General features: G+C 37.0%; 1 protein-coding gene across 1 annotated transcript; it reads right to left on the bottom strand.

The window, feature by feature from the left end:
• Positions 1–8171: 8171 nt before the first annotated feature.
• Positions 8172–11671, bottom strand: LOC102003827 (beta-defensin 130-like). The gene is made up of 2 exons (XM_005373831.1): positions 11614–11671; positions 8172–8353 (listed from the first exon to the last, which is right to left on the bottom strand). Exons 1-2 carry the CDS (start codon positions 11669–11671, stop codon positions 8172–8174), a joined length of 240 nt encoding a protein of 79 aa, XP_005373888.1.
• Between the last annotated feature and the right edge of the window lie 4584 nt (positions 11672–16255).

A 16255-nucleotide genomic window follows, 5' to 3' on the forward strand; every position in this document is an offset into this window, starting at 1 on the left:
TGCCCCTCAGAATCCACTGAGATGTGCTGCTTAGTCTGGGGTCTTCTGGCAGATGGTGAAGTGTACCTAACTCTCCCAAGTTTCAGATGCCAACTGTGATGTCAGCTGATGGCAGACCTACTGATCCAGTGTCCCCTCACAGCTCAGGGCATATGTATGATGCAGAAGCGAGTTTCACTTGTTGCACAATCCTGGACCAGTGGTCCTGTGTCCCCAGACAGTTCAGGATGCATGCAGAACCCAGACATGTATCGTAGGGTCAACAGTTTGTGGACCACCTGATTCTGTGTCACCAGGCAGCTCAGGGTGTGCACAGGAGCCAGACATGGGCAGCAATGGCAGTGATCACTGGCCACCTGGGTCTGTGACCTCCAGGAGGTCAGGGTACAAGTAAAGTCCAGACATGAACCATGGTGCCAGCAGCTCATGGACCACCTGCTCTAGTACCTCAGGTGGTGCAGGACATGCACAGGGAGGGCCCAAATGTGAACCACAGTGTTAGCAGTTTGTGGCCTTCTGAGTGAGGATCTCCTGTCTGATCATCAGGCGCCTGGAGGCTGGAGACTCAGACTGTAATGGCAGCAGGGTCGTGGGTCACCTGTTCTGCCCCCAGGAAGTAGATGGGAAATACTTGGTTCTCTCAATATTCAGCTGTGAAGCATGATATCAGTGGGTTGCCTACCACCTGATTCTGTGTCTCCAGGCAGCTCAGGGTGTGCACAGGAGTCATACATGGGCTGCACTGGTGGTGATCATGGACCACCTGCAACTGTGACCTCCTGGAGGTTAGGTGCAAGTAAAGCCCAGATACAAACCACAGTGGCAAGAGTTCATGGACTGCCTGCTCTAGTACCTCAGGTGGCACAGGGCACACACAGGGAGGGCCAAAATGTGAACCCTGGTGTTAGCAGTCTGTGGACCATCTGAGTGAGGATCTCCTGTCTGCACCCAGCACACAGAGGGGCAGAGACTCTAAAATTTAAGTATTAACTGTTCCTTTCAATAAACCACCAGACATCAGCAGTACATTTTCCCAAGATCTTTCCATATATATACACAGACACACACACACAGAGACACACGCACACACACACACACACACACACACACACAGCCTTAGTTCTTTCTTTCTTTTTCTTTCCCTCATCTCAGTCATTCCTTCCCTCATTCCAGTTGTTCCTTCCTTTGAGCAATTTCTTTCAGATTCTACACTAGGGAAGCAATATAATGTTTACACATGTGGGCCTGATTTATTTCGCTTATGAATATGGTCTCTACCTGTGTCCATTTACCTAGAAAAGCCTGGAGTTTATCTTTTTTTTATAGCTGAGTAATGCTCCATTGTCTAAAAATACCTAGTCTTTTTTACCCATTCCTCCGTTGATGGGTATTTGGGTTGTTTCCAAGACTTAGCTATGATGAATTGCACTTCTATAAACATGGGTGCACACATATCACTGTGGTATGATGTTTTTAATTTTCCTGGAAAAATACCCAAAAAGAGAATATCTGGGTTAAGTGGGGACTTCTAACCCTAGTTTTGTGAGGAATCTCCAAACTGCTTTCCACAGTGATTTCACCAATATACACTCCCACCAGCAGTGAAGAAGGGTTTGTTTTTCCCTACAGCCTCTCTGGCATTTGTTACTGATTGCTTTTTTGATGATGGCCATTCTTTCTGTTGTGAGATGTAATCTCAGTGTTCTTTTAAGTTGCATTTCTCAAATGACTAATGATGTTGAACATTTTTTCATATATTTATTCCCCATTAGTGTTTCTTCATCAGAGAAGTGTGTATTCATCTCAGATGCCCATTTTTGGATTGGGTCTTTGAACTTTGGGACTCTGATTTTTTAAAATATTTTATGTGTTCCTGATAGATGTCCTTTGTCTGAGGGACACTTGACTGAACTTTTTCCCAATTCACAGGTTTTCTTTTTATTCTGTCAGTGATTTCTTTTGATGTGCAATAACTTCAATAAGATGAGATCTGCCTTCCCCTATGTCTTCATTTTTACCTGTTTTCTCTTCCAGTAGATTTAGTGTTTCTGTTTTAGTATTTAGATCTTTAATCCATTTTAACTTTAGTTTGGTGCATGGTGATAGACATGGGTCTAGTTTTAATCCTTGGCATGTGGCAAGCCAGTTCTTCCACCAGCATTTATTAAAGAGGCTATCATTCTTTCAATGAACATATTTGGCCCTTTTGTCAAAGATAAGGTGGCTGACTGTGTTTGTGACTGTGTTTGCATCTTCCAGTCTATTCAATTGATCTGCAGGTATTTTTTGGCAATATCATGCTGATTTTATCACAATAGCTTTGTAGTATAATATCAAGTCAGGGATTGTCATGTCTTCTGCCTTGCCTTTGTTGCCCAGGATTGTTTTTGCTATTCTGTGTTTCTTCTGATTCCAGATGAATTTTAAGAATGTTTTCTCTAGATCTGTGAAGTGTACTAATGGTATTTTAATTGGGATTGCATTGAATCTAGAATAATTTTGGGAATATGGCCATTTACACATTGTTGGTTCTTCCTATCTGTGAACAAAGAATATCCATTTTCTGAAATCCTCTTTGATCTCTTTTTTCAGAGTACTGTAATTTTCAATGTATAGGTCTTTCACTGCTTTGTAAGATTCCTAATCATTTCATTTTTTAAAATGGTATTATGAAAGGTGTGGTTTCACTGATTTCTCTCTTGATCTGCTTGTTGTTTGTGCGTAGGAATGTTATTGAGTTTGAAGTGTTGACTTTGTATCCACCTATACTACTGAATTTGTTGATTAATTCTAAGAGGCTTTTGGTGGAGTTTTTGGGTCTTCCATGTAGAGTATCATGTTACCTGGGAATAATGATAATTTTACTTCTTCTTTTCTATCCTTATTCCTTTTATTTTTTTCTCTTGTCTAATTGCTCTGGCTATTATTTCCAGAAGTATATTGAAAAGGAGAGGTGAGGGTGCACATCCTTGTCTTGTTCCTGATTTTAAAGTGAAAGCTTTCAGTTTTTGACCATTTAGAATGATGTTAGCTCTTGGTTTGTCATAGATGGCTTTGATCAGATTGAGGTAAAGGCTATCTATTCCTATTTTCTGTAGTGTTTTTATCATGAATGAGTGTTGGACTTTATCAAAAGCTTTTTTTGCATGTATTGAGATGATCATGTGATTTTGGTCTTTGGCTCTATTGACATGGTGTACTACATTAATTGATTTGCATATATTGAACCATCTCTGCATTCCTGGGATGAATCCCACTTGGTCATGATATATAATCTTCTTGATTTTTTGTTGCATTGTGTTTGCTAGTATTTTATTGGGAATTTTTGCATCTCTATTCATCAGGGAGATTGACCTTTAATTGTCTTTTTGTTGGGTATTTCTCTGGTCTTGGTATCAGTACAATGCTTGCCTCCAGGAATGAGTTGGGGAGAATTCCTTCTCTTTTAATTTCATTAAAGAGTTCTAGAAAAATTTGCATTAAATATTCTCTAAGTTTCTTGTAGGATTCAGCTGTGAATCCATCAGGACCTGGGCTTTTCTTCTTTTGGCAAGTTTTTTTTTTATTTTTTTATTGCACTTTCAATTTTGCTTGCGGATATTGAGTTATTCAGGAGTTTTATATTTTCTTCATTCAGTTTTGGTAATTAATATATATCTAGAAATCTGTTCATTTCCTCTACATTTCCCATTCTGTGAGAATAAAGATTTTTGAAGTAGGTATTGATGATCTTCTGAATTCCTACAGGATCTGTAGTAATTTCTTCTTTCATTCCTTATTGCATGTATTTCAGTTTCTACTTTCCTTTTTTTAATAAGGTTTGCTAGCGGTTTATTTATTTTGTTTTTTCTTTCATAGAACCAACTCTTCAATTTATTAATTCATTGTATTTTTTTTTAGTGTCCATTGCATTAATTTCTGCCCTGAGATTTATAATTTCCTGTCTTCTTTGGGCTTTGAACTTGACTTTCTCTTCTTCTAGAAGCTTCAGGTGAGGATAAGATTGGTTTTTTTTTTGTTGTTTGTTTTCATTCTGTTCTCTGAGGTGGGAATTCACCACTATAAATTTCTGTCTGAGGACTGCTTTCATTGCATCACACAGGTTCCTGTAAGTTGTATCTTCATATTTGCTTGATTGTAAATAGTGTTTAATTTCTTCTTTGATTTCATCGGTGACCCATTGGTTGTTCAGGAGGTTGTTATTTAATTTCCATGTGTTTAAGGAGTTTTTGTGATTTCTTTTGTCATTAATTTCTAATTTCATTGCAGTATGGTCCAGTAGTATGTATGAGATAATTTGAATTCCTTTGCATTTACTTAAGCATGTTGTATGGGCTAGTATATGGCCTATTTTAGAGAACTTCCTGTGTGCAGGTGAGAAAAATGTGTATTCTGATGCTTTTGGGTGGAACACTGTAAAGGTCTACTTAGTCCATTTGTTCACATGTTTGGTTTAATTCTGTTATTTCTTTGCTGATTTTTTGTCTAGTTGACCTATTGCTTTGTGACAATGGGATGTTAAAGTCCCCCGTTATGATTGTGTTGCTGCATGTTTCATTTTTCATGTCTGTTAATATTTGTCTTATATAGTTCAGTGCTCCTGTGTTTGATGCACAGATATTTATGATTGTTATCTCTTCCTTTTGAAGTTGTCCCCTCACAAGTATGTAGTGACCTTCTTTATCTGTTTTAATTGTTCTTGGTTTGAAGTTCCCATTGTTTGCCAACAGAATGGGTACACCTGCTTTTTTCTGAGTTCCTGTCGCATGGAGTATTGTTTTCCATCCTTTGATTTTCTGCCTATGAATTTCCTTTTGATTTAAATGTGTTTCTTTTATACAGCATATTGTTGGATTTTGTTTCTTGACCCACTCTGCCAGTCTATTTCTTTTGATGGGTGAATTGAGGCCATTTACATTGATGGTTATAACTGATATATACTTGCTTATCTTTGTCATGGTTTTTTGCTACTGTTGGTTCCTCTTGTTTCACTCTGTTTAATTGCTTGCTCTGCTTCATCGTTCCTTCCTGTTGTTCTTGAAGTTGTGGCCTTTTTTATTATCTCTTTCTCTAATATCTTTTAGTACTCTTTGTAGGGTTTGTTTGGCTCTGATGAAGTTCTTCAGTTGTTCTTTATTTTGGAAATATTTTATTTCTCCATTAATTTTGAAAGATAGTTTTGCAGGGTACATCAGTCTGGTTTGGAAGTTATTTTCTTTTAGGACCTGAAATATTTTACTCTAAGCTGTTGTTGACTTGATGGTTTATTTTGAGAAATCTGCCATGATTCTGATGGGCTTTCCTTTATAGGTGATCTGTTTCTTTTCTCTAACAGCTTTTGATATTGTGTTCTTTTGTTGAATTTCTGTTGTATGTCTGGGTGTAGATTTATTTTGGTTATGGCTAATTGGATTTCTAGATGCCTCAATTACTGTCTCTCTGATTCTTTTTCCATGCTTGGGAAATTTTCTGGTATTACTTCTTCAAATAGTATTTTTGTGTGATTTGTGTTGAGACCTGCTGTTTCATTGACACCTATTAATCTTACATTGTTTTTCTTTGCTTCATCTTTCAGCTGTTGGTTTATTATTTCCTGGTTTCTTGTTATTTTTAAGAGATCCTTCCTTTAAGAGTCCTTAGTGGCAGTGCTGGCTTCAAGGTCTGAAAGTCTATCTTCAGCTTCATTCAAGCTGTTTTGCACCTTTCAATGGCAGTTTAAATTTCCTGGATATCTGTTTGAATCTGTTTCATGCATTTTAGTTCTTTTCTACATTGTTGATTCAAGGCTTGTATCAGTTTTGTGTGCTTCTCTAGTTTCTTTTCTATGTCTTCTTTAGATGTGCTAAACAGTTCTTTCATTATTGTTGTCATTTCTTTTTTTTTACCTGAGAGATTATTTCTGATCTGATGTGTTCTATGGCCTGATGGATTTGTTTCTTTACTTTAGTTTTTATCATTTCAGAAATTTTAGGTGTATGACTTTCAAGCTGTTCTGTGTCAATGTTTCCTGGATTTGATCTTGGTGGGGTAGAGGTGTGAGATGGCATTTTTCTCCTTTGTTTTGTCATTTCCAGAGATTCACAGTGTCCCTGGCAGTCAGCCTCACTTCCAAGGTGATGTGGGAGTGGTGGAATAAGGACCCGAAGGTCCCCCCTGCTCAAGGTGGCTCCCTTGATGGTGTGTGTGGGTGGGGTGTGACCCCAAATGCTCCTGTAGCATCTGGAGCTCAGCTTGGCTCTCACACAGGGGTTCCCAAAGCTGTCCAGGTTTCAGACCTGTTTCCAGAAGGGTGTAGGAGTGGGCAGTTCATGGTCACTGAGGCTCCAGACACTGCCTTTGACTCAGTCCAGTTCCCAAGCTGGTGTATGGGTGTGAGCACACAGTCACTGAGGCATCTGAAACTGCCAGAAGTTCAGCATGCCTCCCTCGAGTGTGTGGATGGAGTAGGGAGTGGCCACCCATGCTGCTGAAGCTGTCTGGGTCTCCACCTGACTTGCCCACTGGTGGGGGAGGGGCAGGGGTGGCTCAAGCATGTTCCTGAAGCTGTTCAGGTTTCAGCCTGGCTTTTGCAAGGGTCCTAGGGGGGCAGATCATGGCCATCAGTGCTTGAGACCCTGCCTGAGACCCAGCCCAGTTGCCACACCAGTGGGGGACAGGTTAAGACACAGTCATCAGCCTGCTGAAGGTTACTCTGAGGCTCAGCTTGGCTCCCCCAAGGGTTCAGGGGTGGCAGGGAGTGGCCCCCAAGGCCCCTGAAACTGTATGGGGCTCTGCCTGGTTCCCACATTGGTGGAACAGTTGCAGCGGTGGCTCACCAGGGTTCCTGAAGCTGTCTGAGGTTCAGCTCAGCTCCAATGGAAGGGGAAGAGAGTGGCCCCCCAGGCCCCTGAAGCTCTCTGGGGCTCTGCCTCTCTCCCACACTGGTGGGCAAGGGGCAGCAGCAGGTCGCTGGTGTTCCTGAAGCTGTCCAAGGTTCAGCTCTGTTCCTATATTTGTAGTTTTTAAGAAAGTTTCTCCATTAAAGCTGTCAGCATTAGTTTTTACAATTGTCTATGTTATATACTTTATCTTTACATTATTTTTTTTCTGGGTACCAGGGATAGAACTCAGGACCTCATGTTTGCCAGCCAGGCACTGTGCCACTGAGCTAAATCCATGGCCCTTCCATTTCTAATAATGGAGCTGTAGATTGTATAAAGATATTTAGGAGTCCTAATTCACTTTATGAATTTTTGCAAACTTAACTTCATGAAAAGTACAATATTACATTGAAGTTTTACTTCAATATTATGGATGTATGTAACAGGTTTGAAACTTCAGTGAATGAAGAGATATCCTTTTTGGACATCCACATCTATGAAAGATGAAACTTATGTTGGCTCTTTGAATCACTTGTATTTGTGGTGAGGGTTCAGTGTGGTTTTTGATTTAGGTTGTCAGCCATGGTATTCCAAATGCTAACAATTATAAAACTGAGTGTACACAATTTCTAACCATAGTGATATGCTTTTATGTACTTCACTTTTGACCTGTTTATTTATGACTATAATTCATCTGCTCATAATTGTTACATTTGTGCAACTCTTGTTAATTTGCCTAAAGTGTTTATGGTTGCAAAAATAATTCCTGTCTATTGAATCATGTAAAGTAGAATCATGAAATGTTCTGCCATATTTTCATATGTCTCTCATATAAATTCTCTTCTTGCATAAATGAATGCCATTAAAATGAAAAATGTACATATGGTGCTGGGGATAGAATCTAAGACCTTGCATACGTTAGGTAAGTACTCTACCACTGAGCTACATACCCAGCCCCCAAATGATGTTTTCCACTAACTGGATAAAAAAGAGGGTGAATAGTCCATTTTAGACAAACACTATTTATTTCACACTCTTAATCTTGAACATATTAAAAATTCATCTTTTTTCATAAAAACATATTTTGTGTAAATATGTTCATGGTATGAGGTTTTTCTGTTATTTACAAAATTCTTATAGTTTTAAAGAGGTTTACATATCCATCAAGAAGAAATGCCCCAGAGATCAGTACCTGTGGAATTAGGATAATATTTATTTCCAGTTAAGGGAGAAAAACATTTTTATTCAACAGAAGCTTACAAAATGTATCCAAGTTTTCTAGAGTTTGAAGGGCTCACAGCTTGCTCCCATCTAAGGAGATTTTCCTTTGGGAATTGGTGTTGGATAGGGATCAAAAATCCACCACTTCCTACAACATTTTTTTTCATAATTACATACACCGATGGTATCTTCTGTGGATGTGCATGCTATGAGTTTGCACATTCCTTTCAAGAAAATACACTGCTTCTCTCCTGGGATAACGCCAGTTTTTCCTGTACAGGAAGAAATGTTATAGATTAATTCACCCTGAAGTTATTGAAAATACGTGTGAAGCAATAAACTCCCCAAAGGATGGTTTCAAGATATGAGACATACTGCCTATATGGAAAGTTCAGATACTTTGACAAAAGTAGGGCCTTTGTAGGGAGAGGAGCTATGAGTATGGGATGGTACCACCTTGGAGGGCCAGGCTGGTTTCTAAAAGACTAGATATGTGGTCCTCACATGGGGTAGTACATTTTGAAATGTGTAAGACTCTTTACTGTCATGATGACAAGGTATGTGTCTTTAGTATTTAGTGGGCAAGACGCAGCATTGCTCAATTTCCTGTATAATGAATTGTCTCTTGCCAAATGCCAACAATGTTTCCACTGAGAAGCACTGTTTGAAAGAATGTGCCCACCCTTCCACCTTCCATCTGTGCTCAGATCATCCTCATTGGATGGCTCAAGTCCTCATCTCTGTCTCCTTTACAGAAACTCTGTCAGCTCTTCATATATCAAGGTAACTAATGCCTTTTTCAGAACGACAGAACAAATAACTTTCTTGAGCTGTTTAATGCCCTTCATGTGTGGATTCTCCAGAAGGTACCTCTTCAGGGCTCGAGAGAGGTTCCCCTTAGAGCTGGAAATCATTTTTCCCTAAGTGGGCTCATATGCTTTCCTAATTCATTTGGTGCTGAGGCACCCAGAGCTAAGTGTGTGCATCTACTCAGTAGTTTTCTTTAGCTTCCGTGTTCTCCCTCTTGCCTGTCTGGCATACCCCAAGGTTCATCCTTTCCGCTGGGGATGACAGTGAACATTACATAAGAGTGACACTCCTGCTTACATTTTTCAACACAAATCAGTTCCTTACCGTCCTATTAAACTACTCAGATCTCATTTTGTTTTTAATATCCTGCAATATACTAGTGCTGACTGGCTTCTTGAATGCTTAATTTCCACGGCTGTAGTAACAGTTTGAAGGGCTTTTTTCCTTGCTTTCAAAAATGTTGTTGTTTTGAAATACTAAGCTATTATTATTGTTTCTTTACTCTGTAGAAAATTATATACAGTTAGATAAGACAGTGCAGACTTTTGACACTGAATGTCTGTAACCCATGGAAGACTGTGTTTTACCCTGGATAGAGATGTCAACCCCAGGGCAGTCTGGTGGTATACTCTGCTATAGAGGGTAACAGTCTATAGACTTAGGGCTCCATGTGACAAAAATAATGGAATAATGAAGGAGTTAGATAATACCCTGCAATACTTCCTTTGCTTTGCCTGAAGTATTCTGGAAAAGAGAATGGCTTTCAGGGAAAGAACTGAAGTCTCACTAGCCGGCTTCGGAAAGACAATTGTTCAGCTGTATTTCTAGATCAAACACAGACTTAATTCCCAGCAGCATAGCAGTCCTGCTGCCTGTTCTTTTTTTTTTTTTTTTTTTTTCTTGGAGATGGGGGAGGGTAAAAGTGGGAGTGGGGTGAAAGGATAAAACATTATCCAGGTGTATTACCTCTAGAGGAGGGAAGGAGGGAAAGAGAGGGGAAGTAAAAAGAATTATGTATTAGGCCAATGTATCAAAGCCCCATTATGAATGTAGTCCTGAGGTATTTCAAGTTAATCTGATTCTGACAAAATAAAAGGGGGATGGGAGGAAGGGGGAAAAAGAATTGAGATGCATTATATACAATTATCAATTCCTTACAATGGGTATAATCATTATATTGCAAACATGTACTAATAAAAGGTTAAAAATTTTAAAATTAAAAAAGATATGTTAATATATACATACATGAATTCTTCAATATGAATGTAACTAGTGAATATTATAAACACAAATGAATACATAAAAACAGTTAATAGTAGACCTGCCCTCTTAAATTTTTAAGTCCTATAGACATGATATACTCTTGATTTCTAGAGTATTTTCATCTTGTACAACTGAAATTTTATAGAAAACTCCTTGATACACTCCCAGTACCTACCAAACTTCGTTATAGTACCTGTCTCAATGAGTCTGACTATTTTAGCTACCTTATACAAATGGAATCATGCAGCATTTCTCTTCAGTGCCTAGCTTGTTTACTTAACTTAATGTCCTCCAGGTTTATCCGTGTTGTGATACGTGGCAGAAAGTCTTTTTAAGTTTCCTCAATGTCTAAGTAGAAGTGTTTGAAGCAAAGGTGTGACAGAAGTTAGTTACAATTTTTATGTGATACTCACACTGGTGGGTTGGCAGCAACCACGGTGACTCAGAGTAAAGAAACATGACATAGTTTCTGTTAGGTAAAATGAAAGGTTTGACGCTTAAAGTGTCTTCTAACCTTAAACAATTTCCTGTATCCTGTGTTACAACAAAGTGTGTTGTACCACAGCTGTGCCTTTTGACCAAAGATGAGAAATGAAATGAGAATTTAATAAATTTTTAAGCAGAAGAAAGCTGTGTATCAGGTAGATTCCAAGATGTTCAATAGTAAGGCAATAAGTAAATAGCTTTCATTGTATTTAGAATCTCAGATGTAAAGCAATGAAGAAACCCATGTTCAATGGCCATAGACATTATTTGATAAAGATGGACATCCTGCTATTGACAGTAGAGAAAAGAATATTATCAGCTATCATGAGGATACAGATGAAACATTTATGAGCCTTCAACTTTGATTCTACATTTAAATGTTCCAACATCAGAAATATGGGTCCTAAAGATGCAATGTAGATTATTAAAATGCTTGCTACACTATTTGCCTTATGTTTAAAATTTTGCCATTGAAACTCCATTCTATTATACTTTCCTCAGTTTCCTTTGTCCCCAAATTTACATTGATCACTTATTATTGATGCGACCCTTTCTAAGTTCTCTTTTCCTCTAACTTCCACTTTCACATATATTTCTTACCAAGAGACTCTAGACACATTCACTCACTAATCAAATCACAATCAACACCCACCACCTTTACTCTCTTTTTGGATAGTGGGTCCCCGTGGATGGATACGCACTATAAATATCAAGCCTTAATTTCCATGTTAAAGCTTGTGTACCTCTATTTCTCTAGCTGGACCATATTTTTAATCATAGATCACTTTGGTCCCATTTTGTATTTGATAAAACTTCTTGTCTCCTTCTCAATTTTGACCTCATCAGTTCTAACAAAGATGTTGGACTTTTGAATAGTTAAGGCTTGCATCACCATATGAATAACAATGGCCAGTGAATAATTGTGCATCTCAGTCAGCCTAAGAAACCTACCTCTATTGTCATGCCATCTTACCTTTTGCTAGTATAGTCACAAAGAAGAAAAGAATGGGAAGAAGAGAATAGAATCTCATGGTTCAGTGTCAGTAGAGTGGTCAGTGCTCAGATTGGTGAAACACAGGGCTTTTATTTATTTCTAGGGGCCTGAGGTTCCTCTTGGTCAGTGAAGCTTAACAAGGAAAGAAATGAAACAATTTCTGATGGAATATTTCCAAACGTTGGAGTATCTAAATTTCGTGAAAAATTAACCTAATTACAGGAAACCAGATGGCTAAGTGTTTCCTTTTTCTATGGGTTTTCAATTTAATGAGAAGTTAGTACCTTTAGCCAGTTTTCTTTTTGTGAAACTTTAAAAAATGATTTCTTATTTGTTTTTTACCTAAATTTTTAAATCGGCATAAAATATGTGTATGTATTGTTGAGCAGAGTGCTGTAATTCAACATATGTATACAATTTGTAATGATGAAATCAGGGTATTATACTTCTATCTCATCAAATATTATCTTTTTTATGTAAGGAAACTCCAAACTGTTCTGCTTTAGTTTTTTGAACTGCATATTTAATTGTTGTATACTATTGTTACTTTCTTGCTTACATAATGTGAGAACTCCTTCTCAAAATCTAATTGTATTTTGATACCAGTTACCAGCTTCTTATTATACCCATTAAATTGTTCTTTTTAGCCTCTGGTGACATCTATTCTGCTTGTATGTGATCAACTTATTTAGCTTCCAAAAATGAGTGAGAATATTTCCTAATTGTCTTTCTTTGCCTGTCTTATTTCACTTAATATAATGTTTTCTAGTTCTATTCATATTGTCACAAATGACAAAAAATATTTAGAAATCTTTGAAAACCACTATGGAAGAAGACCTAACTAGAGAGTTGGCAGTTTGGTAAAGTATTTACTTTACTGAAAAATATATTCGTGTGAAATCATGTGGTCTTTCTGTGATTGTCTTATTTCTCTCAACATTAGGGTCTATAGTTCTATCCATGTTCCTGCTAACGATAGAATTTTGTCCTTTTCAATATTGGAACAGTATTTTAGTGTGTGTATGTATCACATTTCCTGTAGCCATTCATTTGTTGAGAGATACTTTGATTTTCTATCCTGACTATGGGACTAGTGTTGCAATAAATACAGGAGTACAAGTATCTGATTGATATAATGATTTAATTACTTTTGGAAAAGCATCCACCAGTGGGATTGTTGGATGATATGGTGTTTCTATTTTTTTATTGGGGAAATTCCATATGTTTTCCAGAGTGGCTATACTAATTTATATTTACACTAAACACTGTAGAAAAGTCCTTTTTCTACACATTGTCATCAGCTACTGCCATTTTTCTGTGTACTGGGAATTGAACTCAGGACCTCGCACTTGCCAGGCAGGTGCTGTGCTGCTAAGCTATATCCTTAACTCTCTCTCTCTTTTTTTTAACTTTTTGATAATAACTGTTCTAAGTGAGGTTAGATAAGGTCTCATTGTGCCTTTGATTTGCATATTACTGAGGATTAGTGATATTGAGCCCATTTATAGTATACTTATTGGCCATTTATATGTCTTCTTTTTAAAGGCTGACTTGTGTATTTAAATTCAAAACATTGATAATATACAAATTTTCCTCATTTGATTGAAAAAATTATACAGTTCCACACAGTGACAAAAAGCAATATCATCACACAGAAAATGCACCTGTTAATAACATTTATCTTAGTTCCTCCTTAAAGAAATGCTGTATGCTCAGCTACACAGTTTTCTGGACTGAACTATGGCCTCAAAACTGTCCTACAATGGGAGAATGAAAACAAGTTGTGCTGATCAGCTGATAGTGAAGCATATGTTTATAAAATAGAGAAAAACTGGCAAACAGCTGTATATATTTATAGAACCCAAAGGATCATTCTTAGTAAATGTGAAATCAGTAAGTGATCCATGAGTAAATATAAATTCTGATTTTAATGAAACTTAGGAGAGTCCCAGTCCAGGGGTCCCATGCTGCATGATGCGCATTTTTGGATTGGGTCTTTGAATTTTGGAGGCCTGATTTTTAAAAACTCTTAATACGTTTGAGATAGAAATCCTTTGGCTGAAGGACAGTTGGCTAAAATTTTCCCAATTCGTGGGTTTTCTTTTTATGCTGTTGTTGATTTCTTTTGATGTTCAAAAACCTTTCAGTAAAATGAGATCCCAGTTGTTGATTCTTCAAAGTATTTCCTGTGCAGTATTTTAATTGAGGTTGCAATGAATGTGTACAACAATTTTGGGAGTATGGCCATTTTCACAATGTTCATTCTTCCTATCCATGAGCAAGGAATGTTTTTCCATTTTCTGAAATCCTCTTTGATCTCTTTTTTTCAGAGTACTATAATTTCCACTGTATAGATCATTTACTTCTTACATTAGATTGATTCCCTAAGTATTTCAACTTTTTTGGATGCTATTATGAAAGGTATGGTTTCCTTAATTTCTCTCTCAGTGTGTTTGTTGTTTTTATATAGGAATGCTATTGATTTTTTAGTGTTGACTTTTTATCCAGCTATGCTACTGTATATGTTGATTAATTCTAGGGGTCTTTTGGTGGAGCTTTTGGGGTCTTCCATGTAAAGTACCATGTCATCTGTGAATAATAATAATTTCTCTTCTTCCTTTCTTATTCTTACTCCTTTTTTCTCTGTCTTGTCTAATTACTCTGGCTAATACTTCCAGATCTATATTGAATAGGTGTGGTGACTGTGGACATCCTTGTGTTGTTCCTGATTTTAAAGTGAAAGCTTTCAGTTTTTGTCATTTAGTATGATGTTGGCTGTTGGTTTTTCATAGATGGCTTTGATCAGATTGAGGTAAAGACCATATATTGAGATGATCATGTGGTTTTTGTCTTTGGGTCTATTGATATGGTGTATTACATTAATTGATCTGCATATGTTGAACCATCCCTGCATCTCTGGGATGAATCCCACTTGGTCATGGTGTATAATCTTCTTGATGATTTGCTGAAATCTGCCTGTGAATATTTTATTGAGTATCTTTGTATCTATGTTCATTAGGGAGATTGTCCTGTAGTTCTCTTTCTTGGTTGGGTCTTTCTCTGGTTTTGGTATCACTGTAATGCTTGCCTCCAGAGATGAGTTAGGGAGAATTGCTTCCTTTTCTATTTCTTTGAAGAGTTTGAGAAGAGTTGGCATTGAATCTTGTCTGAGTTTTTTGTAGAATTCAGCTGTGAATCCATCAGGACCTGGCCTTTTCTTTGTTCCTAAGTTTTTAATCATATTTTCCATTTCATTAATTGATATTAGGTTATTCACAATTTTTATATCTTCTTCATTCAGCTTTGGTAATTCATACACATCTAGGACTCTGTACATTTCTTTTGTGTTTTCCATCCTCTAAGAGTAAAGTTTTTCAAAGTAGGTATTGATGATCTCAACTTCTATGGGATCTGTAGTGATTTCCCCTTTTTTATTCCTTGTGCCTGAATTTGAGTTTTTTCTTTCCTTTCTTTGATAAGGTTGGCTAGGGTTTATCAATTTTATTTATTCTTTCAAAGAATCAACTCTTTGGTTTATTAATTCTTTGTATTGTTTTCATCATCTCAATTGCATTAATTTTTTCTCTGATCTTATAATATCCTCCTATCTTTGGGCTTGACTTGTTCTTCTTTTTCTAAGTTTGAGGTGCAGCATTAGGCTATTTATTTGTTCTCATTCTGTTTTCCTAATGTGTGAGCTTACTGCTATAAATTTTCTTTTGAAGATTTTTCCTGTGCATCCCACTGATTCTGGTAAATTGTATTTGCATTTTCTTTTGACTGTAGATATTGTTAAATTTCTTCTTCAGTTTCATCTGTGACCCATTGTTGAGGTGGCTGTTATTTAAGCCATGTTTTCATGGAGTTTTTGCAGTTCCTTTTGTCATTAATTTTCAATTTCATTGCACTATGGTTAGATAATGCGCATGGGATAATTTCAACTCCTTTGCATTTACTTAAGCATGTTCTGTGAGCCAGTATGTGGCATATTTTGGAGAATGTCCCATGTGCAGCTGAGAAGTATGTGTATTCTGATGTAGTGTGGAATACTCTGTAAACTTCTACTAAGTCCATTTGTTTACAAGTTTGGTTTAGTTCTATTATTTCTTTGCTGATTTTTTGTCTATCTCTGTGTCAATGGGATATTAAGTTCTTCCATTACAATTGTGTTATTAGTTATTTGGGTTTTAACGTCTATTAAGATTTGTCTTGTGTAGTTGAGTGCTCCCATATTTGGTGCATAGATACTTATGATTGTTATCTCTTCCTTTTACATTTTTCCCCTTACAAGTGTGTAGTGACCTTATTTAATTCTTTTGATCATTATTGGTTTAAAGTTCACATTGTCTGCAAATAGAATAGCTACCCCTGCTTTTATCCAGGTTCCTTTTGCATGGTGAATTGTTTTCCATCCTTTGACTTTTAGTCCACAAATTTATTTTTGAGTTAAATGTGTTTCTTGCATACAGCATAGTGTTGGATTTTGTCTTGATCCACTCTGCCAGTCTGCTCCTTTTGATTGGCTAATTGAGAATGTTTATAATTGATGCTTATAAAGTATATATTGATTTATCCTTGTCATGTTTTTTACCTGTTGTTGATTTCCTACATTTTCTGTTTA

The sequence above is a fragment of the Chinchilla lanigera genome, unplaced genomic scaffold, assembly GCF_000276665.1.
Source record: "Chinchilla lanigera isolate Chin_1 unplaced genomic scaffold, ChiLan1.0 scaffold00002, whole genome shotgun sequence".
NCBI lineage: Eukaryota > Metazoa > Chordata > Mammalia > Rodentia > Chinchillidae > Chinchilla > Chinchilla lanigera.